Source organism: Gorilla gorilla, chromosome 14 (assembly GCF_029281585.2).
Source record: "Gorilla gorilla gorilla isolate KB3781 chromosome 14, NHGRI_mGorGor1-v2.1_pri, whole genome shotgun sequence".
In the NCBI taxonomy this organism is placed as follows: Eukaryota; Metazoa; Chordata; class Mammalia; order Primates; family Hominidae; genus Gorilla; species Gorilla gorilla.
In genome coordinates, this window is record NC_073238.2 from 34,049,740 (window position 1) to 34,064,212 (window position 14,473).

General features: G+C 42.9%; 1 protein-coding gene across 13 annotated transcripts in view; it reads right to left on the reverse strand.

The window, feature by feature from the left end:
• The window catches only part of PSPC1 (paraspeckle component 1), a 130,108-nt gene that overhangs the window by 94,813 nt on the left and 20,822 nt on the right, over nt 1–14,473 (reverse strand). For all 13 annotated transcript variants that reach the window (XR_010130488.1, XR_010130485.1, XR_010130489.1 and 10 more), the window contains exon 4: nt 6,474–6,670. Coding sequence is in view for 5 of the 13 variants with exons in the window: in XM_063697166.1 (XP_063553236.1) it covers nt 6,474–6,670 (197 nt within the window). In the remaining 8 variants the exon portion in view is untranslated. The remainder of the gene's footprint in view (nt 1–6,473; nt 6,671–14,473) is intronic.

Sequence of the window (14,473 nt, forward strand, 5' to 3'; positions counted from 1 at the left end):
TAAGCCGGGCATGATGGCACACGCCTGTAGTCCCAGCTACTCAAGGAGGATGAGGCAGAAGAATCACTTGAACCTGGGAGGCACAGGTTGCAGTGAGCAGAGATTGTGCCAACGCAGTCCAGCCTGGGTGACACAGCAAGACTGTCTCAAATTAATTAATTAATTAATTAAAATGCTGTCCTAACAAATTTAATGATAAAATTACATGAAATTATATGCTATAATTTCAATGTATCATAAATACAGGTACGAAAAAAGGAATATAAACAAACTAAAATTTTGATTTGCTAGACTATAAGACAGTGTTTTCTCAATTTAAAATTGCACAAGTCATGAAAACTGAATGTATAACTTCTGATCTAACAATTTTATTTTCTAAAAATACTAGTCTCTTTATTTTTCTTTCAGTTTTTATTTTACCCCTGATCTGTCCGGATTTATGACACTGAATTAATTTTTTTTTTTTTTTTTTTTGAGATGGGAGTCTCGCTCTGTCGCCCTGGCTGGAGTGCACTGGCGTGATCTCGGCTCACTGCAACCTCCACCTCCTGGGTTCAAGCAATTCTCCTGCCTCAGCCTCCCAAGTAGCTGGGACTACAGGCGCATGCCACCAGGCCTGGCTAATTTTTTGTATTTCCAATAGAGATGGGGTTTCACCATGTTAGCCAGGATGGTCTCGATCTCCTGTCGGCATTAATGTTCTTTAATCATAAACCTCACATGTATTTAAATCCTAATATCTCAAGTAGGTTCAGGCATGACTGTTCTGTTCTTCACTTGTGTGATGTTTATCCTCTGTTGATTTCTTTAAGAAGGGCTCAGAGCAACATATTTGTTTTGTTTGTTTGATTTTTTTTTTTTTTTTTTTGAGACGGAGTCTCGCTCTGTCGCCAGGCTGGAGTGTGGTGGTGCAATCTCGGCTCACTGCAACCTCCGACTCCCTGGTTCAAGTGATTCTCCTGCCTCAGCTACCCGAGCAGCTCACACCTATAATCCTAGCACTTTGGGAGGCTGAGGCGGGCGGATCACGAGGTCAGGAGTTCAAGATCAGCCTGACCAACATGGTGAAACCCCATCTCTACTACTAATACAAAAATTAGCCGACTGTGGTGGCATGCACCTGTAATCCAGGCTACTCAAGAGGCTGAGGCAGGAGAATCACTTGAAACACGGAGGCAGAGGTTGCAGCAAGCCGAGATTGCGCCATTGCACTCCAGCCTGGGCAACAGAGCGAGACTCTGTCTCTAAACAAATAAATAAATGTTAAAAAAAAAAAAATGTAATGGAGCCAGGCGTAGTGGCTCACGCCTGTAATCCTGACACTTTGGGAGGCTGAGGCGGGCAGATCACCTGAGGCCAGGAGTTTGAGGCCAGCCTGGCCAACATGGCGAAGCCCTGTCTCTACTAAAAATACAAAAATTAGCCGGGTATGGTGGCTCATGCCTGAGGGGAGAGAATCACTTGAACCCGGGAACCGGAGGTTGTAGTGAGCTGAGATTGTGCCACTGAACACCAGCCTGGGCAACAGAGTGAGACTCCATCTCAAAAAAAAAATTTTTTTTAATGTAATGGGAGTTGAATCTAGAAAGGACTAAATAATTATCAGTAAAGTATAAATCAAACAATTATTATTGTAAGGTACCCACGTGTTCAATAAGAATCAACATTTACGGCTGGGTGTGGTGGCTCACGCCTGTAACCTCAACACCTTGGGAGGCTGAGGCAGATGGATCACTTGAGGTCAGGAGTTCGAGACCAGCCTGACCAACATGGAGAAACCCCATCTCTACTAAAATACAAAATTAGCCAGGCGTGGTGGCGCATGCCTGTAATCCCAGCTACTCAAGAGGCTGAGGCAGGAGAATCGCTTGAACCCAGGAGGTGGAGGTTGCAGTACGCCGAGATGGCGCCATTTCACTCCAGCCTGGGCAACAAGAGTGAAACTCCGTCACAAAAAAAAAAAAAAAATCAACATTTACAAAAATTTTCTGATACATGCATATATATTCTTTGCAGCACTGCTTTTAAAAACAAACTGAAAAGAGAAATTGTTATCGCAAGAGGATGAACTAAACTAATTATACCCATATAAAAGAATATCATACAGCCATTAAAAATATAAGGCGGATATTTACATATATATTCATGTAGAAAGTAAAAAAGGTACAGAAAAGGTAAACAGCTTGTTTTTTGGAGACAGAGTCTCGTTCTGTCATCCAGGCTGGAGTACAGTGGCATAATTACAGCTCACTACAGCCTCAAGCTCCCAGGCTCAAGTGATCCTCCCTCCTAAGCCTTCCCAAGTAGCTGCAACTACAGACACATGCCACCATGCCCAGCTAATTTCTGTACTTTTGGTAGAGACGGGGTCTCACTGTGTTACTGAGGTTAGTCTTGAACTGCTGGACTCAAGCAATCCTCCCACCTCAGCTTCCCAAAGTGCTAGAATTACAGGCATGAGCCACTACACCCAGCCAGTTTGTTTTGTTGTTACAATTTTTGGGTTTTTTGCTTACAAATACACAAAAACATCTAATGACATATGCAAATTTTTTTTCATTAAAGAATACAAAAGAGACTTAAAATACAAAGAGTGATTCCTACAAAAAAGCAGAAGGTAGTAAATAGGGGGACAATTTTTCTGTATTGTTTGAGATTTCTCCTTCCATGATATGTCATGATACATGTTTCTGCGGAACCACACAACTAAGATTAATTACAGTCTCTCCTCAACCTGAATACATCCTTAGAAATGCTGGATGAAATACAAAATTGTAGGCCAGGTACAGTGGCTTATGCCTGTAATCCCAGCACTGTGGGAGGTCAAGGCAGGTAGATCACTTGAGGTCAGGAGTTCGAAACCAGCTTGACCAACATGATGAAACCCCATCTCTACTAAAAATACAAAATTAGCTGGGCGTGGTGGTGTACACCTGTAATCCTAGCTACTTGGGATGCTGAGGCAGGAGAATCGCTTGAACTCAGAAGGCAAGAGGTAGGTTACAGTGAGCTGAGGTTGCACCACTGCACTCCAGCTTGGGCGAAGAGCAAGAGTCTGTCTCAAAAAAAGAAAAAAAAAAAAAAAAAGAAATACAAAATTGTAGAACAAATGGGAGAAAGTTGTAACTTTTTAAATTTTTAAACAAACTACAACTGAAATTTACCAATTGCAGACTTTGGATCAAATAAGTACAAGTACTTCGGCACAAGTGAACCCAGAAGCAGGGAGTAGGATTCAATAGGCAATGTGATTTTCTAATATTATAAACTAAGATATTGTTAACAGAGGCTTTAAATGAACACACACGATAAACAACAAAAAAACTCATGGGAAATAACTTTGCAAAATTACTCTACTTCAAACATCAAAATACCTTCAGGCAAAGTTTTCTAAGAGCTCAAGAAAAAACTGAAGTCTAAGGAAATGTTCTTTGCCATCAATATATCCTCAGTACCTCAGACGTGTCTCCCATAACTGACATTAAAGATGTGCTAAATTAGTGAATATTATACCAATGTTTGTAGCATCAACACAAATCTTTAGTACAGATGCTTCCACATCTAATCAACATTATTACCTAACTAGGGCACAACTGTAGGTAGGTGGGAAACAAAATGGCAGAGAAGTGCCTAGCAGGCTAAGAGAAAACAATTCATATTGAACAGAAGGGCTAGGGCAACCACAGAGCCCAGGAAACAAAATTTCAAAAATTTCCAAGATGATTCTAATGGGTAATAAAATTTCAAAACCACTGGACTGGACAAACTTTAAGATCTCTTGGCTGGGCACGGTGGCTCATATCTGTAATCCCAGCACTATGGGAGGCCAAGTAGATCACTCGAGGCTAGGAGTTCAAGACCAGCTTGGCCAACATGGAGAAATCCCATCTCTACTAAAAATACAAAGAAACTGGCCAGGCACGGTGGCTCATGCCTGCAATCCCAGCACTTTGGAAGGCCGAGGCGGGCGGATCACCCGAGGTCAGGAGTTCAAGAGCAGCCTGGCCAACATGGTAAAACCCCATCTCTACTAAAAATACAAAAAATTAGCCGAGTGTAGAGGCATACACTTGTAATCCCAGCCACTCAGGAGGCTGAGGCAGGAGGATTACTTAAACCCCAGAGGTGGAGGTTGCAGTGAGCTAAGATCACACCAATGCACTCCAGCCTGGGCGACAACAGTGAGACTCCATCTCAAACTTTAAAAAAGCAAAAAAATTAGCCGGGCGTGGTAGCATGCACCTGTAGTCCCAAGGAGGGTGTACTAGGGAGGGTGAGGCATGAGAATTGCCTCAACATGGGAGGCGGAAGTTGCAGTGTGCCGAGATCATGCCACTGCACTCCAGGCTGGGCGACAGAGTGAGATTCTGTCTCCAAAAAGAAAAAAAAAAAAAAAAAAAATCTCTCTTCCAGATCTAACAGCTAATGAATGATTCAGTACCTTTATCTCAAATAACAACTTGTACATTTTCCACAAAATAAAAGACAGTTTATCTTTTTTTTTTTTTGAAATGGAGTCTCGCTCTGTCTGTCGCCCAGGCTGGAGTGCAGTGGCGTGATCTTGGCTTACCGCAACCTCCACCTCCTGGGTTCAACTAATTCCCTGCCTCCCAAGTAGCTGGGATTACAGGCGCCCGCCACCACATCTGGCTAATGACAGTTTACCTTTAAATCTACTCTAAGATATAAATGAATTCAATTTTGTTAGAAGAGTGAACTTATAGAACTACCAAGCTTAGGGTCCAAATTAAACCAAAACACCTAACTAGTTTCTATGGTTTGCTGGGCTCGATTTTGTTTTAACATATGTGGCATCAGCACAGTTGCTCAAGGACTTGATCATAATTGCTCAAACATTTACTGAATAGTGATGTATGAAATACTAGAACACACATACCAAAAAAACCTACACTTCATTCTAAAGTAAATGAGAATTTACCCAAAAGGATTTAGAGAAGAATGATCAAATTTTCACCTGCTAAGAAAAATACTGAATCTAGTACACAGAATAGTTTAAAGAAAGCCAAGATTAGATGGCAGAAACGTTCAGCAGGAATGCTACTGCAGAAACTCAGGCAGGCAGCTGTGGTACCTTGATCTCTGGGGACAGCCAAGAGAAGGTAAATACAAAAAAATTAGCCGGATATCGTGGTGTGTGCCTGTAATCCCAGCTACTCGGGAGGCTGAGGCAGGAGAATTGCTTGAACCCAGGTGGTGGAGGCTGCAGTGAGACAATATGGCGCCACTGCACTCCAGCCTGGGCAACAGAGCAAGACTCCATCTCAAAAAAATAAAAAATAAAAAAATATATATATATGTATATATATATATGTATATATATATGTGTATATATATATGTATATATATATGTGTATATATATATGTATATATATATGTGTATATATATATGTATATATATATGTGTATATATATATGTATATATATATGTGTATATATATGTATACATATGTGTATATATATGTATATATATATGTGTATATATATATGTGTATATATATGTGTATATATATATGTGTATATATATGTGTATATATATATGTGTATATATATGTGTGTATATATATGTGTATATATATATGTATATATGTGTGTGTATATATATGTATATATATGTGTATATATATGTATACATATATATATGTACATATACACACACACTTACCAATTACTAACTTTTCCTAAATCCCCATATCAATTTGTACAAATGAATCTTTTTCATCTCTACCAGATTATCCATCTGTACTCTTTCAAACATGTAATAATAATCTTAAATAGCCAGCATTCGTCCAAATTCTTCTCATCAAACAAAAAATCCTGTATGTGCCATGTCTACCTACCAAAATTTGCCTGCTATGTTTCTGTTTGCCAAGAGAATTATGTATTTGATACTGGCACAATTTAATACCCGCAAATTACCTCCATCACTACTACTTGCATAAGTAAAACTAACTTTTTAATTTGTTTTTTGAGACAGACTTTTGCTCTTGTTGCCCAGGCTGGAGCACAATGATGCGATCTCAGCTCACCGCAACCTCTGCCTCCCGGGTTCAAGCAATTCTCCTGCCTCAGCCTCCCAGCTAGCTGGGATTACAGGTGCGCACCACCACGCCTGGCTAATTTTGTATTTTTAGTAGAGATGGGGTTTCTCCATGTTGGTCAGGCAGGTCTCGAACTCCCGACCTCAGGTGATCCATCTGCCTCGGCCCCCCAAAGTGCTGGGATTACAGGCGTGAGCCACTGCACCCGTCAAGTAAAACTAACTTTTAGTAAGCTGTGTTTTTTTTTTAAGGGAAGTTATCTGGGAAAAGGGAGATTTTCACACCTAATATGTTGAGTTCCAACTTTACCTCTAAACTCCTAAATGGCACTTTACACAGTAGTACATGAATGGTACACACACTTAAGGGAAAAAAAAAAAATCATACCACATGTACATGAAAATCCATATTTACCTTGCCTCATTAGCATTAATTGGTGTTCATGCCTAGCTGCTTCCATTTCTGCCTCCAGTTTCTCTTTGGCTTCTCTGATGTTTCTATCAACCTGCTCACGCTGCTGCTTTTCCATTTCATCAAGAGCCTTCCATCGAGATGCATACTCAAATTCAAATGTCCCAGGTTGAGCAAAACGTGGTGGTTGTTCTCTTTCCCTAAATTAACATTAAAACATACAGAAATGTATGCTTAAAAGGTAAAACAACAACAAATGAGAACAACAAGCACTTACAATGTCCAAGACAGCGTGTGAGACACCGTGTCTACACGAATTACCTCGTGACAATACAGGCCTGAGTTTAAGAACTGCCCAAGAATGTTCAACTAATAATGGAACAATAATTCAAACTTACACAATCTGATGCTACAACCTGCATTCTCCTAATTATTACCTGCAAAATTTCTGCTTTTGGAGGTTTCATTTTCTGGTTTTCAGTCAATGAAATATTTTACAGGCCGGGCGCAGTGGCTCATGCCTGTAATCCCAGCACTTCGGGAGGCCGAGGCGGGCAGATCACGAGGTCAGGATATCGAGACCATCCTGGCTAACATTGTGAAATCCCGTCTCTACTAAAAATACAAAAAAATTAGCCGGGCGTGGTGGCAGGCACCTGTAGTCCCAGCTACTCGAGAGGCTGAGGCAGGAGAATGGCATGAACCCAGGAGGCAGAGCTTATAGTGAGCTGAGATCCTGCCACTGCACTCCTGCCTGGGTGACGGAGCGAGACTCTGTCTCAAAAAAAAGAAATATTTTACAAAGGAAAGTCTGGAACACATGAATATGAATTAACTGTCTGGATCAGATGTTTTTCTAGTAAAACCAGCTAGATTTTACTGAGTGTTATGTGCCAATTAATTGGGTAGGCCCCAAAAATCAAGGCCTAACTTACTACCATTGTAGTTAATTATTTAATACCTCTTTCTCTTGATAGACTATAAACTCAACTGACGACATCAAATGTGGCTGTTAAATGCTATACCACCTCAAGTACCTAGAGTGCAGTATATACATTTCTTGAATAAATTAACAAATTACCAAATAAAGGGCTATGAATGTATCTGAAAGTCTTCATTTTTTTCATATATACATATATATGTAAATATTTATTTTAGAGACATATAAAAAATACGACTGATCTCAAACTCCTGGCCTCAAGTAATACTCATTCCTCAGCCTCCAAAAGTGCAAAATTACAGGTACAAGACACCACACCTGGTCCCCAGTCAATTTTTTTTCACTTTTTTTTTTTTTGAGACACAGTCTCACAGTATTGCCCGGGCTGGAGTGCAATGGTATAATCTCAGCTCACTGCAACCTTCGCCTCCCGGGTTCACACCATTCTCCCGCCTCAGCCTGCCGAGTAGCTGGGATTACAGGCGTCCGCCACCATGCTTGGCTTATTTTTTGTATTTTTTAGTAGAGATGGGGTTTCACTATGTTGGCCGGGCTGGTCTTGAACTTCTGACCCTGTGATCCACCCATCTCGGTCTCCCAAAGTTCTGGGATTACAGGCGTGAGCCACCGTGCCCAGCCTTTCTTTTCACTTTTAAGAATTTTTGTTGTTGGAGGTGTTGCTTTGGGTTTTTCTGAGATAGGGTCTTGCTCAGTTTCACAGGAGTGTAGTGGCACAATTAAGACTCACTGCCGAGACTGGGCACGGTAGGTCACACTTGTAATCCCAGCCCTTTGGGAGGCTGAGACAGGCGATCACAACACCAGGAGTTCCAAGACCAGCCTGGCCAACATGGCGAAACCCCCCCTCTCTACTAAAATTACAAAAATCAGCCAGCCGTGGTGGCGGGTGCCTGTGATCCCAGCTACTCAGGAGGCTAAGGCAGGAGAATCACTTGAACTCGGGAGACGGAGGTTGCAGTGAGCCGAGATTGTGCCACTGCACTCCAGCCTGGGCAACAAGAGCAAGACTCCATCTCAAACAAAAAAAAGGGGGGGCTCACTTGCCAAATCAACCTCCCAGGCTCAAGCAGTCCTCTCACCTGAGGCTGCAGAGCACCTAGAACTACAGAGGCATGCCACCATGACCAGCTAATTTTTGTATTTTTTGTAGAGATGAGGTACCACTACGTTTGTTGCCCAGGCTGGTCTCAAACTCCTGGAAGCAATGCTTCTGCCTCCCAAAGTGCTGGGATTACAGGTGGGAGCCACCACACCCAGCCAACTTTCAAGAAATTTTTGCATAAATATCTTCAATTAGTCTCGCCTATAACAGCCTGTATTTAAAAGTACTCACGGGAAAACAATTCCCACTCCACGAATAAAAGCATAGATACCTTGCTATAAATGTAAATTTTAACTTTTATTTTGGGGTAGGGAGGTGAATAGGGGTGGGTATGACAAATCTAGGAGAGAAGAAGGCTGTCACAGAGGGAAAGACGTAATAACAAGAGAGGGAAAGATATTCAGAAGCATGTGAAGAAAAATCAAAGACAGCCATGATCCTAGGGACTCTATATCTGAAAACCCTACTTGGATTTTTTTCTTTTTAAAGCACTGACTGGTAAGTGGGAAAGATTGGGAGAATCTACCAACCACTAATTTTTCTAAAAGAATTGTTTACTGGTCAGCAGTTCCGAAGTCAAAGACTGACTATATTTTTAAATTATTTATTTTCTCTCAAAGGAAAAAAAAATACTGAAATAACATGATTTTTTGAAGGTGCAAGTGAATCTGAATTTTGGCTTTTATGCTTTGTGAGCATTTTCTTTTTCTTTCTTTTTTTTTTTTTTTTCTGAAACAGTTTCATTCTTGTAGCCCAGGCTGGAATGCAATAGCGCAATCTTGGCTCACTGAAACCTCCGCCTCCTGGGTTCAAGCGATTCTCCTGCCTCAGCCTCCCAAATAGCTGGGATTACAGGCTCCTGCACCATACCCAGCTAATTTTTTGTAGTTTTAGTAGAGACACGGTTTCACCATGTTGGCCAGGCTGGTCTCCAACTCCTGATCTCAGGTGATCCACCCGCTTTGGCCTCCCAAAGTGCAGGGATTACAGGTGTGAGGCACTGCGCCCAGCCTTGTGAGCATTTTCTTCTGTGAATAAATCTAAATCTTTAGTAATAAAAGTGGGAATATAACTAACTCCTTTTTTTTTTTTTTTTTTGAGACAGTCTCGCTCTGTCACCCAGGCTGGAGTGCAGTGGCACAATCTCCACTCCACCTCCCGGATTCAAGCGACTCTCCTGCCTCAGCCTCCCGAATAGCTGGGATTACAGGCGCATGCCACTGCGTCTGGCTAATTTTTGTATTTTTAGTAGAGAAAGGGTTTCACCATGTTGGCCAGGCTGGTCTCGAACTCCTGACCTCAGGTGATCCACCCACCTTGGCCTCCCAAAGTGCTGGGATTACAGGCGTGAGCCACCACGCCCAGCCATAACTAGCTCTTAAGTTTTGCTGAGATCATTAACTATATAAACAAATATTGCCTATAAAGTCTATTCTTGTTAACAACCTTGTACTTCTAGTTCTCTAACTCCCAAATCCAAACGTATGCTTTATTTCAAATTTGTAATGGTGACCTATAACAAGGAAAAAGTTAAGTGAAGAGGAAATCACAGGAACCCTTTAAAAAAATGGCATTGTGGCCAGGTGCAGTGCCTCACACCTGTAAACCCAACACTCTGAGAGGCCAATGCAGACAGATCGCTTGAGCCCAGGAGTTCGAGACCACTCTGAGCAACATGACAAAACTCTGTCTTTACAAAATAATTAAAAAATGAGACGGGCATGGTGGCCAACATCTGTAGTCCCAGCTACTTGGGGGGTGCTGAGGTGGAAGGATCACTTGAGACCAGGAGGTAGAGGCTGCAGTGAGCCATGACCATGCCATTGCACTGCAGTCTGGGCAACAGGGCCAGACCCTGTCTCAAAAAAAAAAGAAAAGAAAAGAAAGAAAAGAAAAGAAAAGAAAGAGAAATAGTATTGCAAAGGAAATAAGAATAGATATTAATTAGGCTGGGCATGGTGGCTCACGCCTGTAATCCCAGCACTTTGGGAGGCCGACGCAGGCAGATCACAAGGTCGGGAGTTCGAGACCAACCTAGCCAACATAGTGAAACTCCATCTCTACTAAAAATACAACAATTAGCTGAGCATGGTTGCATGCGCCTGTAGTCTCAGCTACTTGGGAGGCTGAGGCAGGAGAATCCCTTGAACCTGGGAGGCAGAGGTTGTGGTAAGCCAAGATCACGCCACTGCACTCCAGCCTAGGCAATAAGAGAGAAACTACATCTCAAAAAAAAAAAAAAAAAACAATAGATATGAATTACAATCAATGCTAATGCTAATGCTTCCTCCCTGAAATACTCTCCTCCCTTGCTTCCAGGACACAGTCTGATGGTTCTTCCCCCTATTCCAATGAATGAATGCTCCCTTCTCAGTCGTTATTGATTCCTTCTGATCTTCCCAATCTCTATACACTAAAGAACTCCAAGGTTCAAGGTTTGGTCCTTTGACTTTAAAATATCATGTTCATAAATCCAGCCAGGACAGTTGCTCTAAATCCTAGTTATAAATCCAACTACCTGCTTGACTACACTGCTAGCACCTAGAACAGTGGCTAACACAAAGGCATTCCAAGTTTTATTTATCTAATAAACAAGTGGGCCGGGCGCAGTGGCTCACATCTGTAATCCCAGCACCTTGGGAGGCCAAGGTGGGTGGATCACCCGAGGTCAGGAGTTCGAGTCCAGCCTGGCCAATATGGTAAAACCCCATCTCTACTAAAAATACAAAAATTAGCTGGGTGTGGTGGTGCACGCCGGTAATTCCAGCTACTCAGGAGGGTGAGGGACAAGAATCACTTGAACTCGGGAGGTGGAGGCTGCAGTGAGCTGAGACTGCACCACTGCACTCCAGCCTGGATGACAAAGTGAGACTGTCTCAAAAAATAAATAAGTAGGCCTTTGAGCCCCTATGCTCAGGCCCACTCCCAGACTGTGGAGTGGTACTTTCATTTTCAATAAAACCCTTCGCTCCTTCCTTGCTTTGAGCATTTTGTCCAATTCTTTGTTCAAGACGCCAAGAACTTGGATACTCTCCACCGTTAACATATTTTGGTGAGCCAGCCAGGAGGAAGAGACAAGCAGGTTCACTACGGCCACTCAGGGAGCGAGAACCCAGAAGACTGGCATGCTGGCAAAAGGGTAAAGAAAACCTTTTTTTTTTTTTGAGACGGAGTCTCACTGTCGTCCAGGCTGGAGTGTGGTGGCGCGATCTTGGCTCACCACAACCTCCGCCTCCTGGGTTCAAGCAATTCTCCCGCCTCAGCCTCCTGAGTAGCTAGAATTACAGATGCGTGCCACCACACCCGGCTGATTTTTGTAATTTTAGTAGAGATGGGGGTTTCACCATGTTAGGCTGGTCTCAAACTCCTGACCTCGTGATCTGCCCGCCTCGGCCTCCCAAAGTGCTAGGATTACACGTGTAAGCCACCGTGCCCGGCCCTAAGAAAGCATTTTATGGTTTGAATCTTCTGGAAACGTCAAAGACAGTCGCCAGGCATGGTGGCTCACGCCTGTAATCCCAGCACTCTGGGAGGCCAAGGCAGGCGGATCACAAGGTCAGGAAATCGAGACCATCCTGGCTAACACGGTGAAACCCCGTCTCTATTAAAAATACAAAACAATTAGGCGGGCATGGTGGCACGTGCCTATAGTCCCAGCTACTTGGGATGCTGAGGCAGGCGAATTGCTTGAACCTGGGAGGCGGGGGTTGCAGTGAGCTGAGATCGCGCCACTGCACTCCAGCCTGGGCAATGGAGTGAGACTCCGTCTCAAAAAAAAAAAAAAAGAAAGAAAGACTGTCCTTGCCATCCACACTACAACAAAACTTTGGGACCTTGAACTTTGGGTTCATGGTCTCACAACTCAGAAGGGTCCCTCCACACTTTTGGAACTGTGCACCCACTGGAACCCTTGACAGACCATCAAGCTTCAGATGACCGTGCAACAAAGGCTCCAGCCAGTTCCAGGCGAAGACACCACCCCTAGCCATCAAGAAACTACCCTGCCTCCATTAGATAGAGCAGGGCAAGAGTTCTGTGATCCTCAATAGGTAGAGACTATGCCCCAAGTCAGCATGAAGCAGTTACAGAAAAAAAGACCATTGGTCCCTCTGCCTCCCATAAAGATTTATGAGGATCACGTCTCTAAGTGGAGAGATGAGGCAGGAAAATACAGTCTGGAAGCAGGGAACAGAAGGCCAATTCACAATTCAGCTATAACAGGAAATATCCTCTCCATAGGACATACACAGAGTAAATGACTTGTAACTTTACTTCATCCTCTTCATTTACATAAGGCATACCCCAAGTAGAGGGTATTTAAACTCACAAAAACTCTGTAACAGGGCCTTTGAGCCCCTATGCTCAGGCCCACACTGCAGAGTGTACTTTCATTTTCAATAAAACCCTTCATTCCTCCCCTGCAAAAAAATAAATAAGTGACTGCTTTTTAAAAACATAATGAGCTCTGCAAAAGTAATTGGAGAGGAAAGGGAGGTGGGACAGGCAGAGAACAGAACTGGAGGCAGTCCATCTAGGGAACGGGACTGTGAGGCCATACTTGTGAAACATCTGGACTGCTATTCTAGGACTTTTATTTGATGTGTTCGTTGCACAGCTGTTTGAAATGTTTAATAAAGCTTTATAAACATAAAAAAAATGCACTCGGCCGGGTGCGGTGGCTCACGCCTGTAATCCCAGCACTTTGGGAGACCGAGGTGGGTGGATCACGAGGTCAGGAGATCGAGACCATCCTGGCTAACATGGTGAAACCCTGTCTCTACTAAAATACAAAAAACTAGCCAGGCATGGTGGCAGGCGCCTGTGGTCCCAGCTACTCGGGAGGCTGAGGCAGGAGAATGGCGTGAACCCGGGAGACAGAGCTTGCAGTGAGCCGAGATCGTGCCACTGCACTCCAGCCTGGGTGACAGAGTGAGACTCCGTCTCAAAAAAAAAAAAAAAATGCACTCATATAGGCAATTTATGTAAATATACTTGTATTATTCTAAGTGAAAAGGGAAAAGAATAAACATACATTTTGAAAATGAGCTATTTTTTGCAACCTCTAAGAGTTTTTCCACTGTGCCAGGTTATTTAACTAGGAATACCCTGCTCTACCCTGGCACACCAAAAATCTCCTTTTAACCTACAATAGACTTGAAGCACAAAATAAAACTTAAGAAGTATTTCCAGCTGGGCGTGGTGGCTCATGCCTGTAATCCTAGCACTTTGGGAGGCCTAGGCGGGTAGATCACCTGAGATCAGGAGTTCGAGACCAGCCTGGCCAACATGGCGAAACCCCATCTCTACTGAAAACACAAAAAAATTAGTCGGGCGTGGTGGCGCACACCTGTAATCCCAGCTACTCGGGAGGCTGAGGAAGGAGAATTGCTTGAACCCGGGAGGTGGAGGTTGCAGTGAGCCGAGTTCACGCCACTGCACTCCAGCCTGTGCGACAGGAGTAAGACTCCATCTCAAAAAATAAAAAAAGTATTTTCATGTTATCTAGATTTCATCGTTTTTCTGGCATGAATATTATTGACAGTGTCCTCCTAGTACCCTCCCTGCCCCAGTTATAAAAGTAGACATTTCTAAAAAAAATTAGTATGTTTTACCCATATAAAAAAAGAAAACTATTAGCTGGGCATGGTGGTGCGTGCCTGTAATCCCAGCTACTCAGGAGTCTGAGGCACGAGAATCACTTGAACGTGGGAGGTAGAGATTACAGGGAGCCAAGATCACACCACTGCACTCCAGCCTGGGCGACAGAGCAAGATACTATCTCAAAAAAAACAAAAAAAAAAGAAAGAAAGAAAAGAAAACTAGCATTCCATGTAGACTAGACCACTCTATTACCCAGATTATATAAATAAACAGAACACCTCATAATCCAATATTTGAAAACAAATGTAATGAACATCCTTAATAGTACAGACACAAATT